Source organism: Sardina pilchardus, chromosome 12 (genome assembly GCF_963854185.1).
Source record: "Sardina pilchardus chromosome 12, fSarPil1.1, whole genome shotgun sequence".
Classification (NCBI taxonomy): domain Eukaryota; kingdom Metazoa; phylum Chordata; class Actinopteri; order Clupeiformes; family Clupeidae; genus Sardina; species Sardina pilchardus.
The window spans coordinates 31,307,307-31,332,839 of NC_085005.1; the positions used below are offsets into that span (position 1 = coordinate 31,307,307).

The 25,533-nt window shown below is 44.5% G+C and overlaps 2 protein-coding genes across 4 annotated transcripts in view; one reads left to right on the forward strand and one right to left on the reverse strand.

Annotated features, from left to right (window-relative positions):
- The window catches only part of LOC134097450 (disks large-associated protein 2-like), a 67,890-nt gene extending 55,654 nt beyond the window's left edge, over window positions 1-12,236 (forward strand). Inside the window, exons 15-17 of the mRNA XM_062550322.1 lie at window positions 3,025-3,116; window positions 3,931-4,083; window positions 11,998-12,236. Coding sequence (XP_062406306.1) covers window positions 3,025-3,116; window positions 3,931-4,083; window positions 11,998-12,213 — 461 coding nt within the window. The 3' untranslated portion in view covers window positions 12,214-12,236. The remainder of the gene's footprint in view (window positions 1-3,024; window positions 3,117-3,930; window positions 4,084-11,997) is intronic.
- A 5,481-nt stretch (window positions 12,237-17,717) lies between these two features.
- On the reverse strand, window positions 17,718-25,311 carry LOC134098238 (C-C chemokine receptor type 6-like). 3 transcript variants are annotated; one of them, XM_062551249.1, is made up of 3 exons: window positions 24,863-25,311; window positions 22,226-22,283; window positions 17,718-20,647 (listed from the first exon to the last, which is right to left on the reverse strand). In XM_062551249.1, the coding sequence occupies exon 3, from the start codon at window positions 20,631-20,633 to the stop codon at window positions 19,497-19,499; it is 1,137 nt and encodes a 378-aa protein (XP_062407233.1). In that variant the 5' UTR covers window positions 20,634-20,647; window positions 22,226-22,283; window positions 24,863-25,311; the 3' UTR covers window positions 17,718-19,496. The 3 variants fall into 3 exon arrangements, with proteins under 3 accessions (XP_062407233.1, XP_062407232.1, XP_062407231.1); XM_062551248.1 differs by having other exon boundaries at window positions 22,226-22,288; window positions 24,863-24,881; XM_062551247.1 differs by lacking the exon at window positions 22,226-22,283 and having other exon boundaries at window positions 24,863-25,309.
- Between the last annotated feature and the right edge of the window lie 222 nt (window positions 25,312-25,533).

Consider the following 25,533-nt stretch of genomic DNA (forward strand, 5'->3'; position numbering starts at 1 on the left):
TAACTGCATACCCAGGGCCTTTATTAAAGTGTAACTGCATACCCAGGGCCCTTATTAAAGTGTAACTGCATACCCAGGGCCCTTATTAAAGTGCTAACTGCATACCCAGGGCCCTTATTAAAGTGCTGACTGCATACCCAGGGCCCTTATTAAAGTGCTAACTGCATACCCAGGGCCCTTATTTAAAGTGTAACTGCATACCCAGGGCCCTTATTTAAAGTGTAACTGCATACCCAGGGCCCTTATTTAAAGGGCTGACTGCATACACAGGGCCCTTATTTAAAGTGTAACTGCATACCCAGGGCCCTTATTTAAAGTGTAACTGCATACCCAGGGCCCTTATTAAAGTGTAACTGCATACCCAGGGCCCTTATTAAAGTGTAACTGCATACCCAGGGCCCTTATTTAAAGGGCTGACTGCATACACAGGGCCCTTATTTAAAGTGCTGACTGCATACCCAGGGCCCTTATTTAAAGTGTAACTGCATACCCAGGGCCTTTATTTAAAGTGCTAACTGCATACCCAGGGCCCTTATTTAAAGTGTAACTGCACCCTAAAATATGTTCATGGTGCAAAGGCCCCGTTCCAATACTATGATTTTGCCCTTCCCCTCTGTTTGCGTGTTCACGTGTAGGGGTAGGGTGACCCAATTCTTTTGGGACAAAGGGGAAGTGTACAACCCTTCAAACTGCCCCTTAAAATCGCTAAAAACAAAGTGTTCAACCCCTCGAACTGCCCCTTAAATTCGCTATTAATGAAGTATGGTTAGATGCAGATGCAGAAGGGGAAGTATAAGAAATGGGACAGGGCCAAATGGAAGCATGAGAAATGGGACAGGGCCAAAGTCTATCAACAAGTGAAGTTCTCCTGCATAAACATTAGCTGCCATGTGGCCTGTGGAAGTGTGCGGAAGAGGACTTGCTCATGGTGTCAAAATGTGCTATGTTGTTCAATTCAATGGATTGGTTATATATCTTTTTATGGGTTGAATGGTGGCCGCTTTGCTTCCACCTAGCGTCTATGAGCAGAAAAAACACCTTGCAACTTTGGGCCAGCATGCCGGTGCACTGACAAACAGAAAGTCTCGCAATCATGCTCATGAAAAGGCAGACTGACAGATTGAGGAGTGAAATATACAGCTGTAGGGAAAGCTCTGCAGAGAAACCTGCAAGCGTAAAGCAAGAAAACAGCTAAAAAAAATCGTCAAACCTGCATAGTTTCTCTTTGCACTTAGCCCATCAAATAAATAAGGCTCCATAGTCAACCATGTCATATTGTTCCAACCCTGAATGTCTTATGGGAACGGCACATGAAATCCACTTTAGACTGGCGTGTGTTCTCTTGGTCATCCCAGTCGTGTGCTGTGTGAATAGCCTGGTCCTGTCAGACCCCTTACTGGTCACCCGAATCGCCACCTTCCCTCTCACCACACGACCCCCTTACCTGGCCTTACTCCACTGCACACCTGAGTTCACCTGACCGCTACATCCACCTGACATCCTTACCTCACTTGACCTTTGACCTCTTAGCAAAGGCTCACCTCTCTGGGTCATTCACCTGAACCCTCAATGGGTGCCTCTCATTCGGTCTTTTATACACCCTTCCTACCTTCCTCGATCCTTGTCCTCACTGATCTAAATAAAGAATGATGGGGCGGCAACAATGGGATAGTCTATCCAGTGTTAGTTATAGATTAGTGGGAACGCCCCTCGAGGATCGAACATCGAGGAGAGAGTGTGAGAGTCACCCTATGTATCTGAACCTCAGCCTCAGCCAACCTTTGAACTTTCCACTCAAATGAGCTCTCATCTCACCTGTCACCTTCAACCCACCCAAAAGTAAACACAACCTCACCGTCATCTGAGCGCTATACGCTCACCTGACCTTTGAACTTTCTACTTTCCTTCCCCCTTAGCTATCCACTAGGCCCGAGGTCAACACCTAACCGCACTGCTGTCTCGGCACCTGTGTTTACCTCACCTGAGCATCTCTACCCACTTTCCTCTCTCAGCTCTCTGAGTGATGAGGCCCACCACCACACATAGACACACTACTCCCCTCCACGCTCTCACCTGAAACTCACCTGAGACTTTACTTTTCCACCTCAAGGGCGCTGCAGGTAGCACATGCGCACCTGTTGGGCCCTCAGCACCTGTCATCTCTGCTTCATAGCACCTGTCTAATTTCAGCTTGCATACACAAGCACAGCGGCAGCAGAAACTCCACACGTGAACATGAAAGCTAAGCTAAAACTGCTTCCTCTGTGACTTGCTGCTCATCTCCGTCATTCCATCTCGTTTGTCTAATCTGAGAAACGGAATTTCAGCGGAGAAACGGAAGTCCATAACGCGTCCCCTGAATGTCATCTCTCCTCCTCATCTCCTAGCTGAAGCTCCGCTCCCTTCATCTCCTCACTCACGGGTCCTCTGTTCATCAGGGGGTGTGCAGGGGGCTTCAGAAGCTACTGTAGGCTTTCATTCACATTCCATCACAGACTCCATGACTACAATGACAAAAATAATCAGATGGATGAAGTGGATTTGTCCTCCAGATCAGACCGATTACATTGTAGATTCAACAGATTACATTGTTGATAGGCAGTGAAGGTTTCTTTCGTGCTTGATGGTTGATGATAAGTGCATAATAAAGTCACCTTATGCCGCTTAAAATATTCTTGTTATACTTAAAAACTATCATTTAAGAAGTTCTAATATTATTTTATATGATTGGAATCATCATTGGGAAGACTATATTGACAGATTAAAGCACTATAGCACATCCCCCATCCATTCCCTGTATCAGTGTGCTAGTCATAGTACACACGTAGAGCTGTGCAGTGGGAAGATGAAAGTAAAAATAGCTGACATGTACAGAGGATTGAACTGCTGGTCATTAGTTCTTGCTCCTGCTAATAGCACGGCTGGCTTTCTCTTATGTTTTCATATTTTCCTGATAGATTTTTGTAGAAGTACTGATGATCTGTTTTGTGTGTGTGTGTGTGTGTTTGTGTGTGTGTCCTTCAGTCCTAGGTAAAATCAGGAGTGCGGTGGGCAGCGCTCAGCTCCTCATGTCTCAGAAGTTCCAGCAGTTCTACTGGCTCTGTCAGCAGAACCTGGTGAGTGACTCATCTCCACTGCAGTCCGTTAGCATACGCAGCAGCGCTTCAGTAACCTGCCTTCAGCAGACAAGCACAGTCCCGTGCTAGCGGTCCGTTAGCATACGCAGCAGCGCTACAGTAACCTGCCTTCAGCAGACAAGCACAGTCCCGTGCTAGCGGTCCGTTAGCATACGCAGCAGCGCTACAGTAACCTGCCTTCAGCAGACAAGCACAGTCCCGTGCTAACGGTCCGTTAGCATAGGCAGCAGCGCTACAGTAACCTGCCTTCAGCAGACAAGCACAGTCCCGTGCTAGCGGTCCGTTAGCATACGCAGCAGCGCTACAGTAACCTGCCTTCAGCAGACAAGCACAGTCCCGTGCTAGCGGTCCGTTAGCATACGCAGCAGCGCTACAGTTACGTCTGCCTTCAGCAGACAAGCACAGTCCCGTGCTAGCGGTCCGTTAGCATACGCAGCAGCGCTACAGTAACCTGCCTTCAGCAGACAAGCACGGTCCCGTGCTAGCGGTCCGTTAGCATACGCAGCAGCGCTACAGTAACCTGCCTTCTGTGGAAAAGCACAGTCCCTCAATGGACTCCAACTCGTAACCTCTGATATGAGAGACAGGTGTGCTAGCAGTCAGCAGTGCTCGTGTAACCTGCCTTCTTTAGGCTAGCAAACTCGTAATCTCTGATAGATACTTGATAGACAGATATTGATTCCCAAAGGGAAATTCAAGAATATCAGAGACAGGCGTGCTAGGAGACTGCACATGTTCTGAGTGTGAGGTTTGAGGTGTGACTGTGGCGATGTGGTGCGGTGTGCCCCCCCAGGACCCCAGTGCTATGCCCCGGCCCACCTCCCAGGACCTGGCGGGCTTCTGGGACCTGCTGCAGCTGTCCATCGAGGACGTGTCCACCAAGTTCCAGGAGCTGCAGCAGATCAGGGGCAACGAGTGGAAGCCTTTAGAGAGCCCAGAGAAGAAGGTGTGCAACACACACACACACACACACACACACACACACACTACAGAACATGTATACATACACCTGCACATTCACACACACACGCACACACACACACACACACACACACACACACACACACACACACACACACACACACACACACACACACACACACACACACACACACACACACACACACACACACACACACGGATACATATAGCTACACCTACAAACACCACCAATTGCATTCAAATACTCACAAAATACCTAAATTAGGGGTTGGTAAGTAATTGCTTGAAAATGTTTTTTTAATCATGGCAGGCTACAACTTAGAGTAGCTGAGGCCGTAGTTATTGAGGAGTGTTCCCCGATAGACTGCTTTGGACTATTTATGTCATGCATCTCATTCGCCATTATTATTCTTAAAGGACTCGATTCCTGTCTGCACTTGTTTTCATTCTTCATACAATAATTAAGGAAGCTTAACTAGAAAAGCACTCAGAGAGTGCAAACCTGAGTCACGTGACATCTTGACTGCGATGCAGGTGTAAAATCTTCAGCTCGCCCAGAGATTTACCCCAAAACCGTTTAAAATCAACTAAAACTCAGTTTATCTTCACCAACTTAACTATGACTTCAACGACAACAAAAAGTGGCCAGAAGAGAGAACTGGAATTGTCTCCAGCGAAGAAAAAACCCAAAGAAACAGAGTCGATATCTAGAGATGACCTTGATGCAGCCATTTTAAGTGGAGTTAGCAGGGCACTTCAGGAACAACAGCGAAGTTTTGATGCTTCAGTGGCCCAGGCTGTAAAGGAAGCTCTGGAATCTACACTCCTACCTCAACTTACATCTTTGAAAAACGAGATCTCATCGGCTAACCATGCCATTCGGAACTTAGCGTTGGACGTGAGCCACCACGCTAGCAAGGCGCAGAGAACCCAAGCTACAGTGGAGTCTCTTCAAGGAGCAGTTCGCTCCAACAAACATGACCTCAATGCTACTGCCTCCAAGCTGGTCCACTTACAGAACAGCCTGACTGAAATGCAGGATAGAAGCAGACGAAACAACCTCAGGCTTATAAATCTTCCTGAATCTGTTGAAGGATCTGATCCGGTGGGTTTCCTGCAGACCAACCTTCCCAAATGGATTCCGTCCCTGGCTGGACGCAACATAGAGATTGACCGCTGCCATCGCATATACAACAGCGACTTTGGCAAGTCTGGAGCTACCCAAAAACCCCGCACTATCATTTTCCGGCTGCTGAGATACTCCGATAGACAAGCTATTCTGAAGGGGTCACGCACAGCTCCCCCAGTCAAGTATGGTCAAGCCACTCTTTACTTTTTCCCGGATTACAGCCCTCCTACTGCTGCTAAGAGGAGAGAATTCACACCAGTGATCAAAACGCTCAAGGCCGCCGGTCTCAAGTCCTTCCTTTTATACCCTGCAACCCTCAAAGTGGAGCACGGAGGATCTCAACTCATCTTCAACACCCCGATTGACGCCGAGAAATTCTTGCAGTCAGTGGATCCCAACACATCGGCCATCCCGGTCAGTGTGGAGAACATCTTCGAGCCACTGAATGCTAACACTCAACCATCAACCTCTGCAGCTGAGACCCAAGATCACCGAGCGAACGCAACTTCTCGCCCTGATACACCACTCATGGACATGTAGGCTAATGCACACACCGACGATAATACAAACACTATGGGTGAATATCAGACCTTATCAGATCTTAAAGTATTTGCTTTATTCCTTAGCAGTTTTCATTACGTGAGTGTTGCGTTATTATTCTTACGATACTAGCTTGTTAAAACTGAGTGTTATAACTTTAGCATGTTGCTAGCGTTTTGGGGGGTCTTGTGGCGAGCTAGACCCAATCTGCGTTGCTGTTGATAATGCCACGGATCTACGTGATTTTGTGTTCTGCAAAGCCTGAAGGAGCATTTGGCGTCCTCGCGGCTTGCACTTGTTCTGTGTACATAGTTTCCCTCATCCCTCCCTGGTTTTCTTTTGGCAAACGGTACTATTTATGTATAATAGGTAAAGTGAGTGAAAATGTGTTTTTACGCTCAACGCTCGTTCTGATAATGAGCACGTCTCTACTGGATTATGCCTTTATCTCTCCCGGCCCGTTAATATGTCTGACCTTTCTGTAATAACATGGAATGTAAATGGCTTGAATTCCCCTGTCAAAAGAACCAGGTGTCTGGAATTTCTCTTCCGTAAAAAAGTTTCACTAGCTATCATTCAGGAGACGCATTTAAAGAGCTGCGATGTACATCGATTTCAAAACAGGCGTTTTAAAATTCTAACCCATTCTTGTGCTTCTAACAAAACAAAGGGAGTATTGATTTTGGCTGCAAGACATCTTCCACTGACTGTCCAACATACTTTCAGCGATGAGAATGGTCGCTTTACTTTAGCCGTCGTTACTATATGCCGAGCCAGATTAGTGGTAGCCTCAGTCTATGCCCCTAACAACCTTGATCAGGATTTCCTTCACTTGATGCGCGATAAATTTATAGGTATGCCAGACTCTAATTTGCTTATTGGGGGAGACTTTAACTGTGCCATGACTGATATTGATAGAACTTCTTCTTCCATAGATCCACAGTCTTCCTTAGCTCTTAAGAATTTTGTTACAGACTTGAATCTCATTGATATTTGGCGATTTCAAAATGAAGGTAGCAGAAATTATACATTTTTTTCCAATAGGCACAAGTCATTTTCTCGAATTGACTACATATTTCTAAGCCAATCTCTAGTCCACTTGGCCCAACCAGACATCTTGCCTATTCTGCTGTCTGATCATGCACCTGTGCTGTGTTCTATTCATCTAAAGGATATCCCTAAAAAGGCCACAAGGTGGCGCTTTAATGATTCCTTGTTATTAGATAAGAGATTTGAAACTCAGATTCATGAAAAACTGAATGAATTTCTTGAAGTAAATAAGGACCAATGTGATAACCCACAGATCCTATGGGAAACTGCCAAATGTTTTCTAAGGGGCTTTTGCATCTCTTTTTCATCCCATTTAAATAAAATTAGGAATAGAAGATTTGAAGAATTGGAGCTTAACATCAAAAACCTAGATCTAGAACAAATACAAAATCCAACTGATACTACAGCCAATACACTTGCTGCCTTGCGCTCTGAGTATAAAATGCTAAGTCTCAAAAAGGCAGAATTCACGCTACAACGTACTAGGCAAAGATACTATGCTGAAGGAGAGAGACCTAGCCACCTTCTAGCACTAAGGCTGAAGGAAAATGAATCAAAAGCGAATATATATGCTATCAGAGGCCCAAATGGTTTGACCCTCACAGACCCGATAGCTGTTAATGAGGTCTTCAAACATTTCTACTCAGATCTCTACTCCTCAGAAGTTTCTGAGGATCACATGCAGAGTGGGTCTTTCTTTGATGATCTTGATTTACCAAAACTTTCTCCTGAGGAAGCAGATCGATTACAATCACCGCTTACTCTGGACGAACTGAGTATTGCCATTAGGTCTCTTAACAAAGGTAAATCACCAGGACTGGATGGTTTACCTCCTGAACTTCTCCTTCTTATTTGGGATAAGGTTGGTCCTCTCCTCTTAACCCTATGAGCCCTAAGCTGTTTTAAGGGCATTTTCACTACCTCTAGTTAGAAGCATTTATCCTGGTCATTGTAAGTGCCATTCACACATGCTACATATTGTTTTTTTCAGCACAGTCTAGGCTATCCAGATCTGCCACAATATCATGTATAAATACTTGCATTGATTTGATTTAGATTTTTAAATAATAAAAAGTTGAAAAGCGTACTATACAAATTCTTACATTTTGATGTGTATCTCACCACAGCAAGCTCACATCTCGACAAAACTTACATGGTTATGTAGGCCTGACTGTCCTGAACACGGCAATATAAGAACCATGGTGGAGGTATACTTTGGGGCTGAGCAATTTACAGAAATATGTGGGGTGTGCCTTCCAGAAATTAATGGCAATTTTTATTTAGTGATGAAAAAATGACTTTTTGGCACTTTTTGCACTCCATATTTGTGACACTAGCTGATCTGACATGACTTGTTTGCGGTAGCACACATGACGTGCACAGATGATGATTCTCTATAATATTTGTTTTACTGCATTGCAATGAACAAAGTAAAGGCAAAAAGTGTTTATTTGTCAAACAAATTTGGATGCAATATGAGTCTTGAATTGGATACCATACAGGAGTGTGCTAGGATCTCAAAACCGTGTTATGAACGTGACTTGTCATAGAGAAACACATGATAACATTGGATTATGAACATAGGCTATTCCACACAAAAACACGAGGTAAGTGGAGCTAAATGAAGTTATTATTTTGCTGTCACTTCGTCTGTTTTATGGCCTAGAAGGTTGTATTTGGTATCTGTGGATAGCTCTAGCTCTCCTCTTTCATCTGACATGCGTGCCAAATCTTTTTGATCGCGATTTCACGAGGAAATCAAACGAGAGTAAAGGTAGCCAAAGCTATATGACATTATTATTTGTTTGTAACTTCGTCTGATTTTATCATACGAAATGATCGATGTATTTGGTATCAATGCAAAGCTCTGCTTCTCCTCTTTCATTTGATATGCGTGTTATGTCTGTGCGATGCGTGGTCCGCGAGTAATTCAAGCGAGAGTTCTGGATGCACCGGTGAACGCAGAGCAATATAGACTGTAAATATGATATACTTTGATTTAACTTCATCATTTTATTTTATTTTCATACTTGATCGTACAGACAAGTGTCTAGTATCGTTGGAAAGCCCCGGTTCTGCTCTTTCCTGCAATATAAGTTTCATTTCGCTGTGACTAATAATAGCGGAGCAATGTAACAAAGAAAATGTGTGCGTTTTTTGACGCACTTTGCGTCCGTCGGGCTCATAGGGTTAAATTCAATTAACTATGCCCTGGAGACTGGTCAGTTCCACAGAGATCAAAAGGTGGCCCTTATCTCATTGCTATTAAAAAAGGGAAAGGACCCACTTGATTGTGCTAGTTTTAGGCCCATCTCCTTGATTTGCTGTGATGTTAAAATCTTTGCCAAGGTGCTTGTACACAGACTAGAAGAATACGTAAGCAAGTTGATTAGCTTTGATCAGACAGGCTTTATTAGAGGGCGCACAGCATCAGACAATATACGTAGGCTCTTACACATTCTAAACTCAGCTGACTCCTCCCCTGACCCTATTGCTCTTTTTTCATTAGATGCTATGAAAGCCTTTGACAGGCTTGAATGGAACTATATGTGGGCTGTCCTAGATAAGTTTGGTTTTGGTCCCAAGTTTATTGATATGCTTAAAACTTTGTATAACTGCCCAACTGCATGTGTAATGACCGGTTCAAAAATATCATCCCCTATCAAATTAGAGAGAGGTACCCGTCAAGGGTGTCCCCTTTCCCCTATCCTTTTCTGTCTTTGTGTTGAGCCTTTAGCACAAATGGTTAGGCAGAGTAAACAGATTATACCTGTGAGATTGTATGACAAGGATCATCATATATCACTTTTTGCTGATGATATCCTCCTGTTTTTATCTAGGGTTGAATCCTCAGTCCCCCAAGTCCTACAGCTGTTTGATCATTTTAGACGTCTTTCAGGCTATAAGATAAATTGGGATAAGTCTGTTTTGATGCTCCTCAACAAAACATCACAGGTTGTTAATCTACCCCCATACATCCCTATCAAGAATTCTTTCATTTATTTAGGCATTCACATTCACCCAACAATTGCGCAAATTGTGAAGGAAAACTTTGTCAAGGTCATGAAAACTATCCAGTCTGATATCCAAAGATGGATTAGGTTACCAATGTCTCTGCAAGGAAGAGCGAACATAGTCAAAATGAACATACTACCCAGAGTTAACTTTTTATTTTTTATGATTCCTTTAGCCCCTCCTCCCAATTATTACAAGGATATTCATTCGGCGATCTCTCATTTTCTTTGGAGCGGTAAACGCCCAAGAATAAAGCTAACTACTGTACATTACAGCGTCCTAAACTACTTGGAGGCCTTGCCCTTCCAAACTTCCAGTTTTATCACTGGGCATTTCAAATTAGAGCTTTGCATGTTTGGATTGACCCAGAGTCTAAAGTACCTTGGAGATCTATTGAAGAAGCTATGGTGAAGCCTCATAGATTACAGGATCTGCTTTTTGCTGGGTTGGGTAGGGCCAACCAGAATTTAAGGCTGGGTTGTATAATTGCACACTCCTTGAATATCTGGAAACAAGCAGGGAAATGCATGAATATTCAACTCTTCACCAGTGCACAGGCACCCCTCTGGCACAACTTTAAACTTTTGACAGGTGGCAAGCCATTTAAAAATCCATTATGGTCCTCTCAAGGCATAAATGTGTTTAGTGATTTATATGATGATAATAGCCTGTGTTCATATCAGAATCTCCAAAACTCATTCCACTTACCTGCTTCGTCATATTTTGTCTTTCTTCAGTTACGCTCTGCACTCAGAGCATATGGGGTCCCGTGGGACCGACCACCGAGATCCCACCCTTTGTTTGAATGGGTTAAGCCTTCCAACTGCTTGAGAGGCAGAGTCTCTTTTATTTACAATGCCTTATTAAATAATTCTGCTAAATGTCTACCCATTGAAAAAATGTGGGATAGGGAGCTCTCTACATTTAATCAGCCCCTAGACTGGGAGATAATTTGGTTCAACTTATCCCAATGTTCCAAAAATGTAGCCCACCAACTGATTCACTACAAAAGTATACATAGATCATATGCGACCCCATACAGGAGATTTAAAATGAAACGGGCCCCTAACTCTATTTGTAATATTTGTAATGTCTTACCCGGCACATTTCTACATATGTTTTGGGAATGTCCCACAGTTGCCAAGCTATGGACATTTGTAGTGGAGGAACTGTCACAGTTACTTGATATCACTATCCCCAGGACACCACACATTTGTCTTTTGAATGATGACTCGGACCTTGACTATTCCATAATCCAAAAGAAAATGTTGATGGCAGGTTTCACGGCATCTAAGAAAGTTATTTTACAGTTATGGATCAACCCTTGTATACCATTTAAACGTTTTTGGATAAACTATTTTGATAGCATTGTAAATTTAGAATATCATACTGCCCGGTTGAACAAGGCTCAGGTGTCCACCCTGCAAAAATGGGAGGCATTAATATGCAGGGTCCAAGATCTCATGCCCCTTGTGCAATGAGTTGCCTTTATGTGTGATACATATTGCTGTTGAGTGTTTTTTTTTTTTGTTTTGTTTTTTTCTTTCTGTAAACTCTTTTACCATGTGTATGGTTTACTATCTAGCTCTCATGTAACCGTCTTGCCACCCCCCCCCCCCCCCCTTCCCCCCTTCCCCTGTTTATGAAACTCAATAAACAGTTGATAACAAAAAAAAAAAGAGAGTGCAAACCTCCGCCAAGTGAAAACATAACCGCCTCCTGGATCCAGACGGTGATACGAATCACTCCCAAAATGTAATAGTCAAACAAATGTAATCGATAAACAAACCCCGATGAAAACATAACCTCCTTGGCGGAGGTGATAACGCCACAGAACGTTGATATCATTATGACGTCATTAACACACCTCTTCCTTCACCTCCTCTTTCCCTCCCTCTCTCTACACTTCTGTACACTTTACTGTAAAGTTCTTGGATTCAAACTCGGACACAATAAAGTACTTCTGAACACTTTATATAGTTCTTTGCAAACAGTTACATCTTCCGTTCATATTGCCAACTCACTAACTAACACATGTGCTTCTTCTACTCCATTAACAACACAATCGAAACTAAAAGCGCCCCCTTCTGGACTGAATGAAACAATGACATGGAAATCCTAGAACATAACATATTATACAAATCATAAACATTACATTTACCATATCCCATTATTTCTGTGCAGGCAGGGAAATGGCCACCCCCTGTTCCACGGAGGCCCTCTAGGGGGCGCGGGGCGATGATGCGGGACCGCTCGCTGGACCTGCAGGACCGGCAGCGGCAGGAAGCCCGGCGACGCCTCCTGGCCGCCAAACGGGCCGCGTCATTCCGACAGAGCTCCGTCACGGAGCGCGGAGACAGCATCGAGATCTACATCCCCGAGGCCCAGACCAGGCTCTGACACACACACACACTCACACACAGACTCTCGAAGCAACATGCTCACCCTTCAACACTCACTTCCTGCAGCATGAGGAGGGATCAGTCGATGGTGCCGCTCCCCGTGTGGCTCCGTTAGTAATATTCTATTCAATATCGTACACCTCTTTGGTATCAGCCATCCAGCTCATCTAGTCATCTCTGACGTCAGTGATCACACGACCTCTCACATCAACCGCACGACCTCTGACATCACCCGTCATCACATGACCTTTATCTTATTATGACATCAGTCAGCATGTGACCAGCTATGTGTCACATGACCTCCGGCATCAGTCAGGAAATGAACTACAGTATAATCCATCGAATGGTAAACAACCTCCCGAGACACAACACAACACACGTCATGGTCCGACCACACGAGTGGCTTCATCCTTTTGATATCTCGCACACCAAATAGGTCATCCTTCAGCCTTTGGCCGTCCAGAACGTGGACGCACAGCGGTGCAAAAACACTCCTCAATACGTCGGAGTGAGGACTACTGAATCACAACCTACTGAATACACCTGAGTGACCCAGAGATGGAGCTCTGTGTGAGTGCAACACAGCGAACGCTGCTGAATACGAATGCACACTACCGAGTGAGTGCGAGGCTACACGCAGAGTATACGTGATGAACTCTCAGACGGGAAACTCTGCTGTTTTAACACCACCGAGTGTGAAATCGTAAACACTACTGAGAGAAACCCTACTGACTGTAAATGGTGCTGCTTTTTACTCTCCCGTTAAGCCCCGCCCTACACAGGCACTTCAGCCAATCACAGATGTCCATGTAGATGGGCTCCTCCCTCTCATTAGGAGGCAGGCTTTGGGATTGGATCACTTTAAGCAGGCTTCTTTAACAGATGTGGGGATTGGTTGTTTTTTTAAGTATAGAATTATTTAAACCTGCATACAGAGACTGCCGACAATTCCGGAGTCTCACCTTAGTCCTTTGTTACATCATGGCATTATGACATCACCAAATGCATCAACGATCGACTGATAAGGGTGATGTCACCAGTGTTACTATGGAGATCCCCTGCTGGTTACGTGTTAAGCTACTGGAGTGATGTCTGTTGGATAAAGTAAGAAAGGCCATTATTATAGAGTATATTATCAGTTAATATTTCAGTCTGGTTTCAGTTTTGAGTCGGCTGACAATGTCGTCCCCAGACGTTCATTATAAGCTCCCGAGGAATCTTCCAGCTGCTTCTGTTTTTACCTGTCTGTGTCTCATGAGTATAAACAATCCTACAAGTCCAAATGATGTAATACTTTACAAGGCAGCCTTAACTTTCCAAAGCAAAAAAAAAGTATATATATAAATATATATATAATCTATATATCTATATAACTTCATGAATGTATCTCCCTTATCCCGGCAAAAAAGGAAAGAAAAGACCTCAGAGTCCCCTGTGCCAGACCCCCCCCCCCCCTCCACCCCCTCTGTGTGCCCCCTCATAGAATCTGAGAGACCATTGTGTCCTCCATAGGAAGATCAGTGTGCCCACACACACACACACACACGCACGCACACACACACTTATGCATGCACACACACTCAGACACACACACACCCACACACACACACACACACACACACACACACACCACCTTCCCCATTGTGCTGATCCACACATGTGCCTGTAGATGGGGAAGCAGTGAGGTGCACCTGTGGAGGTTCCTTCCTGTTGAAGGTCCATCTTCCCTCTTCAAGGTAGTGGGTGTAGGGCTGGATCCAGAAGACGTGGTGTGTGTGTGTGAGTGTGTGTTGTGTGTGTGTGTGTGTGTGTGGTGTCACCGTACCTCAGTCAGTCAGCTTGAGCGGTGTGTGTGTGTGTGTGTGATGTATATGAGACTTATAAACATACGAGAAATACATAGTTTTAGAAGCATATAAGTGATGGGGGTGTTTCTGCGTTTGCATGCCTGTGTGAGTAACCATGTCATAGGTGCGTTACCATGGCATAGGTGCGTTACCATGGCGTAGGTGCGTTACCATGGCGTAGGTGCGTTACCATGGCGTAGGTGTGTTGCCATGGCGTAGGTGCGTCACCAGTGAGTCATGTGCTGTATTACGAGGGGAACTGATGACACAGCCTTCCAACCGAAGATAACTCAAGCACTGAAAGACATTGATGATTAATATTCACCCAGTAGATGCTGTGAGCAGCCTGCAGAGGGTGCTGATGTGCTGCTGTTGTGGACTCCAAGCCCCATACAGTTGATCTGGCCTACCTGACAGCTGTGCATTCACACCTAGATTAAGGTGACATGTTTACAACTTGAAGAGGAGGAGGAGGGGGGGGGGGGCATTCTGTTTCTGGTTTGACCTTAAGCAATAGTGTATCATATGAGTAGATGGAACACAAGTTACCTCATACATTTTATTGTTCGTGATCAGGACAGCTGGCCCTAAGAGTATTTGTGCAATCAATCTTTAGGGGGGAAACATACACTCTCTTTCCTATGCATTACGTGGAGGAGAGACTTACAGTTATGGATCAGTAACGGCCTGCATAGAGAGAACAGTTGAAGTGTAATCGAGGTGTGTGTGTGTGTGTGTGTAAAAGAGAGAGTGAGAGAGAGAGATTGAGAGATTCTGAGATGGTTTATCTGTTTTATGAAGATTCCTCCAGTTTGCTACTGAATGCTAAGTGAACAGCAACCCTGGGGTTTTCAACCTTGGGGGGTCTGACGGAATTGGGGGTGGGGTGGTGTGTGTGTGTGTGTGTGTGTGTGTGTGTGTGTTTGGGGGAGGGTAGGGGTTGAGTGAAAATGAACATGATGTTATGACAGGAGTAGAAAGGAACTAAAGCATGAAAAACGGCATTGAATCAGTGTGTTTTTTTTAATTGTTTTGGATTGATATCTATACAAGTTCTTATTGTATTAATTATATTATTTCATTGTGTCATTTATGTTACTTGGGAAAGTTTTCGTAGTGATACTTCAGTTAGGTGATGTGTGTGTGTGTGTGTGAGGGTGGGGGACATGTGCAATTTGTCCTAAAAGGTTGAAAATCCCAGTTGAAGAGTGTGAGCAGAATTAAAGGAGCATTCAAAAGATGTGCACTCTGTCTTCTGCAAACGCAGAATGTCGTGGCACACTTGAGTCACTTCATTGTGGTGTGCACACTCAGAGCAGGACTATGGCTCGTAAGGGCAACACACATGAAAGAGGTCACCAGGACGGGCATATAGCAGTATTACTAAACCGTAAGAATATTGTTTCAAAAGGACAATGACTGTGAATATGGGTGGGTAAGTCCTCACCACAGCCTCAACATAACATTACCTGTTAAACAATCTGCATTACAGAGTTACAGAGTAACGCCATCCGCATTGTGGCACACTATCCTTACATGGCTGTCATGGGATTTCTTTGGATTACAAATTCTATCCACCCATTGATAAAAGCAGTTCTATCTCCACACTAGCTAACAAAACAATCCAGGTTTGAAGATGGAATACACACAAACTCTCAACTGTCACATTGTCACCAGAGGATCCGCTGACTTACTGTGCTATTTGTGGCAGACAGAGATTAGCAGGGACACACAGAGACAGAATGCTCCTTTACTCTTCACACCAGAGGCTGTCACTGCCAACAGGGCTCATACAGAACCATGTCACTCCTGCATCACTATTATTATTATGATTATTATGATTATTATTATTATTATTATTATTATGATTATTACTGGTGATGCTATTGTTATTGATGTTGTTGTTGCTCTTCATCCCCTGCTCATGCACTGATCTTTTGAGACTTTCTTACTTTAGTTAGACCCCCTCAAGTATCCCATAATACTCCCCCACACCCCTTTTGGCTTCATGGCCCAGGAGATTTAAAGATGAGAGATACCTGTTCCTTTACTGATGAGCTTACTAGGGCTATTTTCCACCACATCTTTTTGTAAGGTCATTCTCTTTGAGGTGCCGATGGGCCGACATGCATGCTGGCCTGGACCGGCAGAAGAGGAGGACTTCAGCAGAATGGTGGACTGTTCCGGAACATTGGAATGGTGAATGGATCCACAGACTGTTCCGGAACATTGGACTGGTGAAAGGATACGCGGACTGTTCCGGAAGGTCAGGGGAACACCTCAACAGCACAGAGGGAAAGTGACCAATAAAACCAATTCAGCGAGCATCAATCCCATGGAGGAGGAAGAGGAGAGGGATGGAGAAGAGGAAGAGAGAGAGAGAGAGAGAAGGCCATTCTTTTGGTTAAGTTATGAATACATTCTAATAAAAGATCATTTTCATGTTTCATTTGCAGACTGACATTCTGTGTGCTTGTTTTCTTTCTACGATATAGAGGATAAGTAAATTAACTCAGAGTTGTAACGTCATAGGAAAACACCCAATCCCACTACCATGACACATTCCAGCATAACACACCCACCCCAGTGCCATGACACAGTCCAGCATAACACACCCACCCCACTACCATGACACAGGCCTTATCCCAGCAGAGTAAAGCCCCACAGCATGACACAGTCTAAAGGATCCCACAGCACAGAGCATAGCATCTAGTACCACATAGCCTTGCTCTACACAGCATTAAACATGCACATACGCACAGCATTAAACATGCACATACACACAGCATTAAACATGCACATACGCACAGCATTAAACATGCACATACGCACAGCATTAAACATGCACATACGCACAGCATTAAACATGCACATACACACAGCATTAAACATGCACATATATAGGCACAGCATTAAACATGCACATATATAGGCACAGCATTAAACATGCACATACGCACAGCATTAAACATGCACATACGCACAGCATTAAACACACAGCATTAAACATGCACATATATAGGCACAGCATTAAACAGCCCTGACGCATATACGCAGCACAGCATTCAACTGCTGCAGAAACTCACAGCAATAAACTGCCCCAACGTATATACGCACAGCATTCAACTGCCCTGACACACACACATGCACAGCATTAAACTGCCCTGATGGCACAACCGAGAGGAATAACAGAGCCCAACAGCGTGAGAAAGCAGAACTACACCACACTACAACCTCATAGCATGACACAGCAGAACTACTCACGGTATTGTACGACCTTATAGCATGACACAGCAGAACTACGCCACAGTATTGTACAACCTCATAGCAGGACACAGCTCTGGAGCAAAGCAGAACCTTCAGGCCCAACACAAGCTCGTAGCATAACACAACAACAAAGCAGACCTGCTGCGGCACACAACCCCTAAAACAACAGATCCGACAGATATTGGAATATTGGAAGATTACAGAACCCTGAAACATTTGAGAACGCCACGACAGAACATACAGTAGGGCTAGCGCGGGACAAAGCCACACAAACACACCTCACAGATAAAGCAGAACTCGGCCCTAAACCTCAGGCCAGTGGCTCCTACCAACACCACACACACACACACACACACACACACACACACACACACACACTGCAGGAGCCTTAAGGAAAATATATTTTCATTTATTTGCACGCATACAGTCGACCCACAGTACATTTCCAGGTCATTCCAAGCATGTTTCAGAACGAGTACATTCATAGGAAAAGCTACAATTCCATATCCAGTTTTAAACACATTTGAAGCAGCTGATCTGTGTGACTACCACTTGTAATACAGGACTGACATTCACGGTGGCATTCACGGTGGCGCTGTGGCACAACTGGTTACAGCACTCGTGCCATATACGGGCCACGTGCCCATGGGGGCCCGGGTTTGAGTCGGGTGCAGGTCATTTCCCGATCCTGCCCCATCACTCTCTCCCACTCACTTCCTGTCACTCACTTCCTGTCACTCACTCCAATGTCCTGTCACATTAACGGCCTAAACAGCCCCTCTCCCAATTACCTTGGTAAAAAAGAGGACTGGTATTCACAAACAAGATGTGCATACACAACATTTACAAGCAAACGATCAAAGATACAGTTAATACACAACAAGGAAACATCTATACAACTTGTGAGACAATAAGAAAACATTATTTTTACCTTTATTTTTTTTTTTTACAATTATTTCTAATTCTAATAAAATCCTACAGTGTGTTGGCTGCAAGGGATAGGGGATGAAGTTAGATAACAGTATTTCTAGTTAAAAATAATATTGTAGTAACAATTCAAGTTACAAAGAGTAACTTTATGGGGTTCACAAACAAAGAAATGCGTATTTCACAACATGAGAACAATTCAGTACCAGCATTAATTCCAAGGTTTATTTCTTTATCTCCAGTTGAACACCAATGTGATCATGAAAACTGGTGCAGGCCTAATTATTTCAACCCAAAATGTAATTACTGTAATATAATTAATTGGCTACTGCCATCATTCAAAATGGCGTCTCACATACTGTATGCTCACTTCCTGACACATTTCAACAAGCCAATTAAGTGCTTCATTACAGGTCAGAAATGGTGTAGTCCATTTGGATTGGCTGATCCTCTTAGCGTTGCCATGGAGGTATTATAGAGAAAGTGAACAAGTCCCGCCCCCTTTCATTTCAATGGGAATGCTAGGCTAGTGAAAAATGCCAAAATTGAAAGATTTTTTCAGGCTTCAACATGGCGTTTCAAGGGGCTTGTTTCCGGTGCCGTTTTACTTAGCCAATTAAGTGGCAGGTTACCGATTGACGTAAGGTACAGAAGGAGAGCTCGTGCCCACACTAAGCTCGTGCATGAGCTGAGAGTGGAACAGCCACCAATCAGCATGAGGAGAAATGGCACAGGACATGATGTATTTCTGGAAAATGGCGACGGGGAAGTGCCTTGCCCTTATTAGACATTCTCTGGCCTTGCTAATCGGCGAAGCTAATCAGTCAAATCCTGACCCCCTGGTTGAAGCTGCCAACTCCTGTGTCTGTGGCACGTGATTGGCTGTTTCTGTGGAGCTGTGGCAGTGAGCCCGTGGAATGCCATTTTTAAAGATTTTTGATGCTAACTAGCTGAAGCTAAACCTCTAAAGGTTGACCTCTCGGACACTAACTAGCTGAAGCTATTCCTCTAAAGGCTGACCTCCTTGGATGCTTACTAGCTGAAGTTAACCCCCTGGCTTACCAATTGGATGCTAACTAGCTGAAGCTAACACAACCAAGGCTGACCTCCTTGGTTTGAATCACACAGTAAAGTGTGTTACAGTCAGTCCCAGTCCTCAGCAGGTCAGATATCAATGCCCAACTGGATTACGCCACATAATAAATGTGCAGCTGGAGCATTCTGAGGGGATCCGTTAGGATCACATGGTGAAGGACGTGGCGTCTGTGGATCCGTCGACTGACTTGCGCATGGACAGACAAACCTCCGAAGTGAGGCGGGAAGAGGGGCGTCGTGCACGTATGTAGTCCTTCCCCACACACCACATGTCCCGTAGAACCTTCTGGAAGTGGTTACGGAAGCGTACGCCAACGAAGGCGTACAGGAAGGGGTTGAGGCAGCAGTGTAGATAGGCCAGAGTCTCAGTGATTTTGAGTCCCACCATGAAGGAGATCTCTGCAGTGCAGTCCCTCTGCTCACCCAGAGTGATGGTGTGTACCAGACGGGTGAGGTTAAAAGGCAGGTGGCAGAGAACAAACACCAGCACCACCGTCAGCACCACCCGCACCGCCTTGTGCCTCTGGAAGTTGCGCGCCTTGAGCAGTGTGAGGATGATGCAGGTGTAGCAGAAGGTCATCACCATCAGGGGCAGCAGGAACCCGATCGACATCTGCAGGCTTGGGATTAGGACCTTCATCTCTTCTGCTTTCTGAATGTTTTCAAAGTAAAGTATACACTCCACTGGCTCTGTGGAATTGTCAGATGGTTCACCGATCATGAATGTTTCAGGTTGGGGAATATCAGTTGTTGAGTACATGAATGTGGGCAGGGACAGGAGAAGCGCCATCACCCAGACGGTAAAGCAGATGGCATGGCTGTAGACAAGGGTGCGGGAGCGGAGGTATCTTGAGCTGCTAGCGCGGACAATAGCGAGGTAGCGGTCACCGCTAATGCAGGCCAGCAGAAGCACACCACTGTACAGGTTGAGACTGTAGGCGCCACTCAGGAACTTGCAGGCCCCATCCCCCATCACCCAGTTATGCTGCTCGTTGTAGATGATGAGGGGTAACACCACCACGAAGAGAACATCTGCCACCGCCACATTGAGGAGGTACACATCCGTCATGGACTTGGTCTTCTTGTAGAAGGCATACGTGACGATGACCAGTAGGTTGCCCAGCAACCCCAGCACAACAATGATGGAATGGACGTACAGGCTGAGGTGATGGTACACATTGTCGAAAACATCTAAGGGACACGGTGCACCATCTGGATCATAGTCAACTGTTGGTTCGCTGTTATAATAGTCCATGCCATAATCTTCAGTCGCATTGGCCATTTTCAGCAGTCACCCTACAAAGGAAATAAGATGTGACTTTGGCAATCAGGAACAAAATGGGTGCCCTCAAACATTTGCTTCTTCCAATCAAATAAATATTATATTTTATATCTTATATACCAATCCTTTTATCTAAGGATAACTTCCATCATATCAAAAAGGACACTAAAACATCAGCTGATGAACTCACAACACTTATGAGATCCACTGGCCTGAAATGCCCAATAGAGTTCTGTCAGGACATTAGAATGCCCAATAGAGTTCTGTCAACAGACTTAATACAGGCTGTCTTGTGGGTAACATTATTGTTAATCATCTGATGTATGCTGATGACCTGGTCTTGCTCTGTCCATATAGTTCTGGGCTGCAGCAGATGCTGAAGGTGTGCTCCCAGTATGGTCTTGATCATGACATCAAGTATAATGCTAAGAAAAGCCATATAATGATAGTCAGAAGTGCTGAAGACAGGAAATCAACTTTCCCGACCTTTCACTTGTCAGACAGCCCTCTTGTTGTGTGCGAGGAGGTCAAATACCTAGGTAATGTCATATCTGATGACTGGGCAGACGACAAAGACCTCTACAGGCAGCGCTGTAAAATCTATTCTCAGGCTAACATGCTTATAAGGAAGTTCTCTATGTGCTCTGACTCTGTGAAGTGCTCCCTATTCGGAACCTACATAACACCATTATATACTGCTCAATTGTGGTGTAGCTATAAGAAAAAAAGTATGCAGAGGCTTAAGGTAGCATACAATGATGCAATGAGGTTGCTACTCTGTGTTCCTAGGTGGCATAGTGCCAGCCAATTATTTGTGTCCACCAGAGTGCCTGCCTGTGAGGCACTCTTAAGGCAGTTGATGTTTAGCTTTATGTGCCGCCTGGACAAGTCAGAGAACCAAGTTATAGAAGCCTTAGTCAACCCTCTGAAAAGCTGCTATAGATTCACTTCTAGGCTAAGAAGGCATTGGTGCAATTGTTTGTATGTCCTATAGGATAATATGTGATTTCTTATGCATTTTGTATCCCCTTTTATACTATTTATTATGTTTGTGTACTGTGATATGGACCTGTGTCTGCAATAAAGCTTTATATATTATATGTCAGGAGTGACATTGGAATGCCCAATAGAGTTCTGTCAGGAAATTGGAATGCCCAATAGAGTTCTGTCAGGAAATTGGAATGCCCAATAGAGTTCTGTCAGGAAATTGGAATGCCCAATAGAGTTCTGTCAGGACATTTTGTCCATAATCTACAAATACCACGATGTCATGAAAAATATTTTTGTTAGAATAGTATAGATAGATCTAGTATACTTCATTTCACATTTTTCACAATTTTTCTGTGACTTTGTTTCTCAAGGTCACCGAGTACTGTCGGTATGAAACCCCCATGAAAAAAACCCGCCATAGAGGAGCCAGGCAGCTGCAGTGCTAGACCCCAGTAAGCTCCAGTGCTAGACCCCAGGCAGCTCCAGTGCTAGACCCCAGGCAGCTCCAGTGCTAGACCCCAGGCAGCTCCAGTGCTATAGACCCCAGGCAGCTCCAGTGCTAGACCCCAAGACTGTACCACTGTGGCTGCCTGGCTGCTCACCTGTTGGCGGCAGGGCCCTCTGACGACAGGAGATGTGTGGGCTCAGTTCACTGCACTGCTAATCTTGCAAAGGGAGGAAATGTGCACAGAAGCAGGTCAACAGCCAGGTCATCACACACTGCATGGAGAACCACAGAGAACCACAGAGAGCACATCCAGAGCACCAGGGGCACGGAACCGTGAACATCTAGGACAACAAGGCGCCGTTCTCCGCCCCTATCTAGGTCACCATGAGGTTTGCTCTCCTTTCTGCAGACAATACACACACACACACACACACACACACACACCACAGGGCCGAGACACTTGTGTGAGCTGACACACACACACATCGCAGGCCTGAGATCCGACTCTGAGCTGGCAGTCTCTTGAGAGGTGTTAGATAGGTGGGTATCACTGTAGTTTCCTGTACGGCAAATAACCACCTTTACTGCAAGTCAACATCAGAGGTGTGTGTCTGTGTGTGACATGTCAATGTCCTGTCGGTCCGTGTGCGTGTGATGCATGTTCTATAACTGTCTGTGCTTCTGCTTTACAAACAATAGACTGTTTATCAATTAGTGTCCTACTGTGAATAGAGCAGTGTATTTAAATGCCATTTCACTTCCGCAGACACACACAGGCACTTGCGCACGCGCACACTAAGAGCTAAGATGACGGGCCAGAGATAAAGGTAGCGGGAAGATACGTCAAGGCCAGAACTCCGACCTTCCGCTGAAGAGGAATTTAATACTCCAATAAATCACATGCAACCAGTGTTCAATTCTGCCCTGCCTGGCTGCTTCAGCTCTGGGTTGTAAGGTCTGTCTGCAGCAACTGGAACTCTAGGTAAACTAGGTGGTGAACACTTTGTTTTTCAGGGGTTTTTTTGTACCGACAGTACTTGGTGACCTTGAGGAATGGAGATCAATGTGAAAAATTTTAACTTTAAAGGATATCATGCAAACACTGAACGGCATATTAGCATGACCTTTAACCCCACACAATGGAGTACCAAGCTAGTCCCTGTAGACCACGAGTGCCCTACATAGTCAGCACACACAGCCTTTGTAGTGAGTGACAGAGCAGTCCCAGTGATTCCACTGACATCAATATAGTCATTTCAGTCCCATTCTGGTGCGGAGGAGTAGTCATGTAACTCATATCACTAGTGTGCTGGAGTCATTAGCACTTTTTGCAATATTTCATAAATCAGAGCATATTGCTGATTTGTTTTTAATGAATTTTGATTAGTGCAGTCCAGTGCTATCATTAATAAGTATAAATACTTTTTTGATCTCATGAGGGAAATTTGGTCTCCGCATTTATCCCAATTCGTGAATTAGTGAACACACACAGCACGTAGTGAATACACAGTGAGGTGAAGCACACACTAACCCAGAGCAGTGAGCTGCCTGCCCAACCAGCTGCTGTGGACTGGTCGAGGATCGAACCAGCAACCCTCCGGTAACAATCTCGAAGCCCTAACCAGTAGGCCACGGCTGTCCCACAATAATCACTGCAGTGACATCCAGTCATGACAGCAGCCATGCCACTGCTGTTTGTCCAGTAGTTATCTTAGACAATAGAGCCTTTCATCAGCGTCACAGTCAACAGAGGAGTGTGTTTAATGGCACATATCACTTACACACACTGCCATAGTCAACAGAGGAGTGTGTTTAATGGCACATATCACTTACACACACTGTCATAGTCAACAGAGGAGTGTATTTACGGGAATGGCACATATCACTTACACACACTGTAGTCAACAGAGGAGAGTATTTACGGGAATGCCACATATCACTTACACACACTGTCATAGTCAACAGAGGAGAGTATTTAATGGCACATATCACTTACACACACTGTAGTCAACAGAGGAGAGTATTTAATGGCACATATCACTTACACACACTGTCATAGTCAACAGAGGAGTGTATTTAATGGCACATATCACTTACACACACTGTCATAGTCAACAGAGGAGTGTATTTACGGGAATGCCACATATCACTTACACACACTGTCATAGTCAACAGAGGAGAGTATTTAATGGCACATATCACTTACACACACTGTCATAGTCAACAGAGGAGTGTATTTAATGGCACATATCACTTACACACACTGTTTCATTCAGCAGTCACATAGACGTGGGTCTGGTTTGATGGGTTCCCGTATTACGATGTCAGACAGTAGTTTTGTAGCGTTTAGATTTACAAAAGGTTCTCGTTAAGAGAGCACAGTGCCGGAGATAATATGGAAACCTTTTTATAAAGAAATTCTAAAGATTTTCTTTATTTAGATGTAAAGCTTTTTGAGTAAAATACAGAAATGTTTATGCTGTATAGCTACAGTATATATCTATTCTTGCATACTGTAAGTACCTTAGTAAGGTATGAAAGGCTACAACAGAGAAACTGCTCAGCAAATTCAAAAGTAAACTTGAACAAACAACCCAAATAAACGAGCAAACCAGAGACAATGTAAATCAAGAGTGACCATACTGCAGCTCCGACATGAGTGAGTTCTAAGAGTGCATTCATTAACTAGTCTAATAGTGGAACTATGTCAACTCTGATTTCTGAGTTCTCATCAGTACCGGGGTTCTAAGTGTTTGCCTAAGAATTAATGAATTTCAATTTGTTGACTCACCTGTGCACACACACAATCCAACAGAGAGACTTCCACTTGCGGATGATCACAGAGGTACTGGTGCGCAAAGAGCGAGTGACTGATGTTTGAAGAGGAAACACATCGAAGCCACACACACACACGCACACACGCACACACACACATACACACATACACACACACACATTCACACCTGTGCTAATGTGTTAACCTTATTGAAAATGAAAGATGGTAACAGTAGTTGAACTTTGCCAGTTGAAGACTGATGAAAGCACTCAAGAGCAGGAAAATGTCAAAGCAAAAGCAAAAGCATATGCGGACAGGTCCGATGGTCTGTCCAGAACTTCCTAAAAAAAAAAAAAGACTGGAAGGCTGGAAGGAGAAAGAGATGAGAGATATCCCACTGAACCCAGTCAGAGTCTGTTCATAAGAGAAACAAGTCATCTTGGATTACGCATCGTAAACATTTACAGGAAAGGATCACGATCCAGCTATGGCGTAAAGTCATCATGTGACAATAGTATGTAATGAATGAAGGAAGGAATGAGGAAGATGCACACACACTCAAACATGGAGGAAACACACATGCAATGTGACGCACAAACATGCACACACACACACCTCAAAGTGTGTGTAGGCCTTGAAAATTGAAGAAAAGAAGAACAAAGAGAATAGAGAACCACAAACTAGAG

What these genes read in the sequence shown, in the direction of transcription:
- LOC134098238 (XM_062551249.1), bottom strand. Translation starts at nt 20,633, where the DNA reads ATGGCCAATGCGACTGAAGATTATGGCATGGACTATTATAACAGCGAA.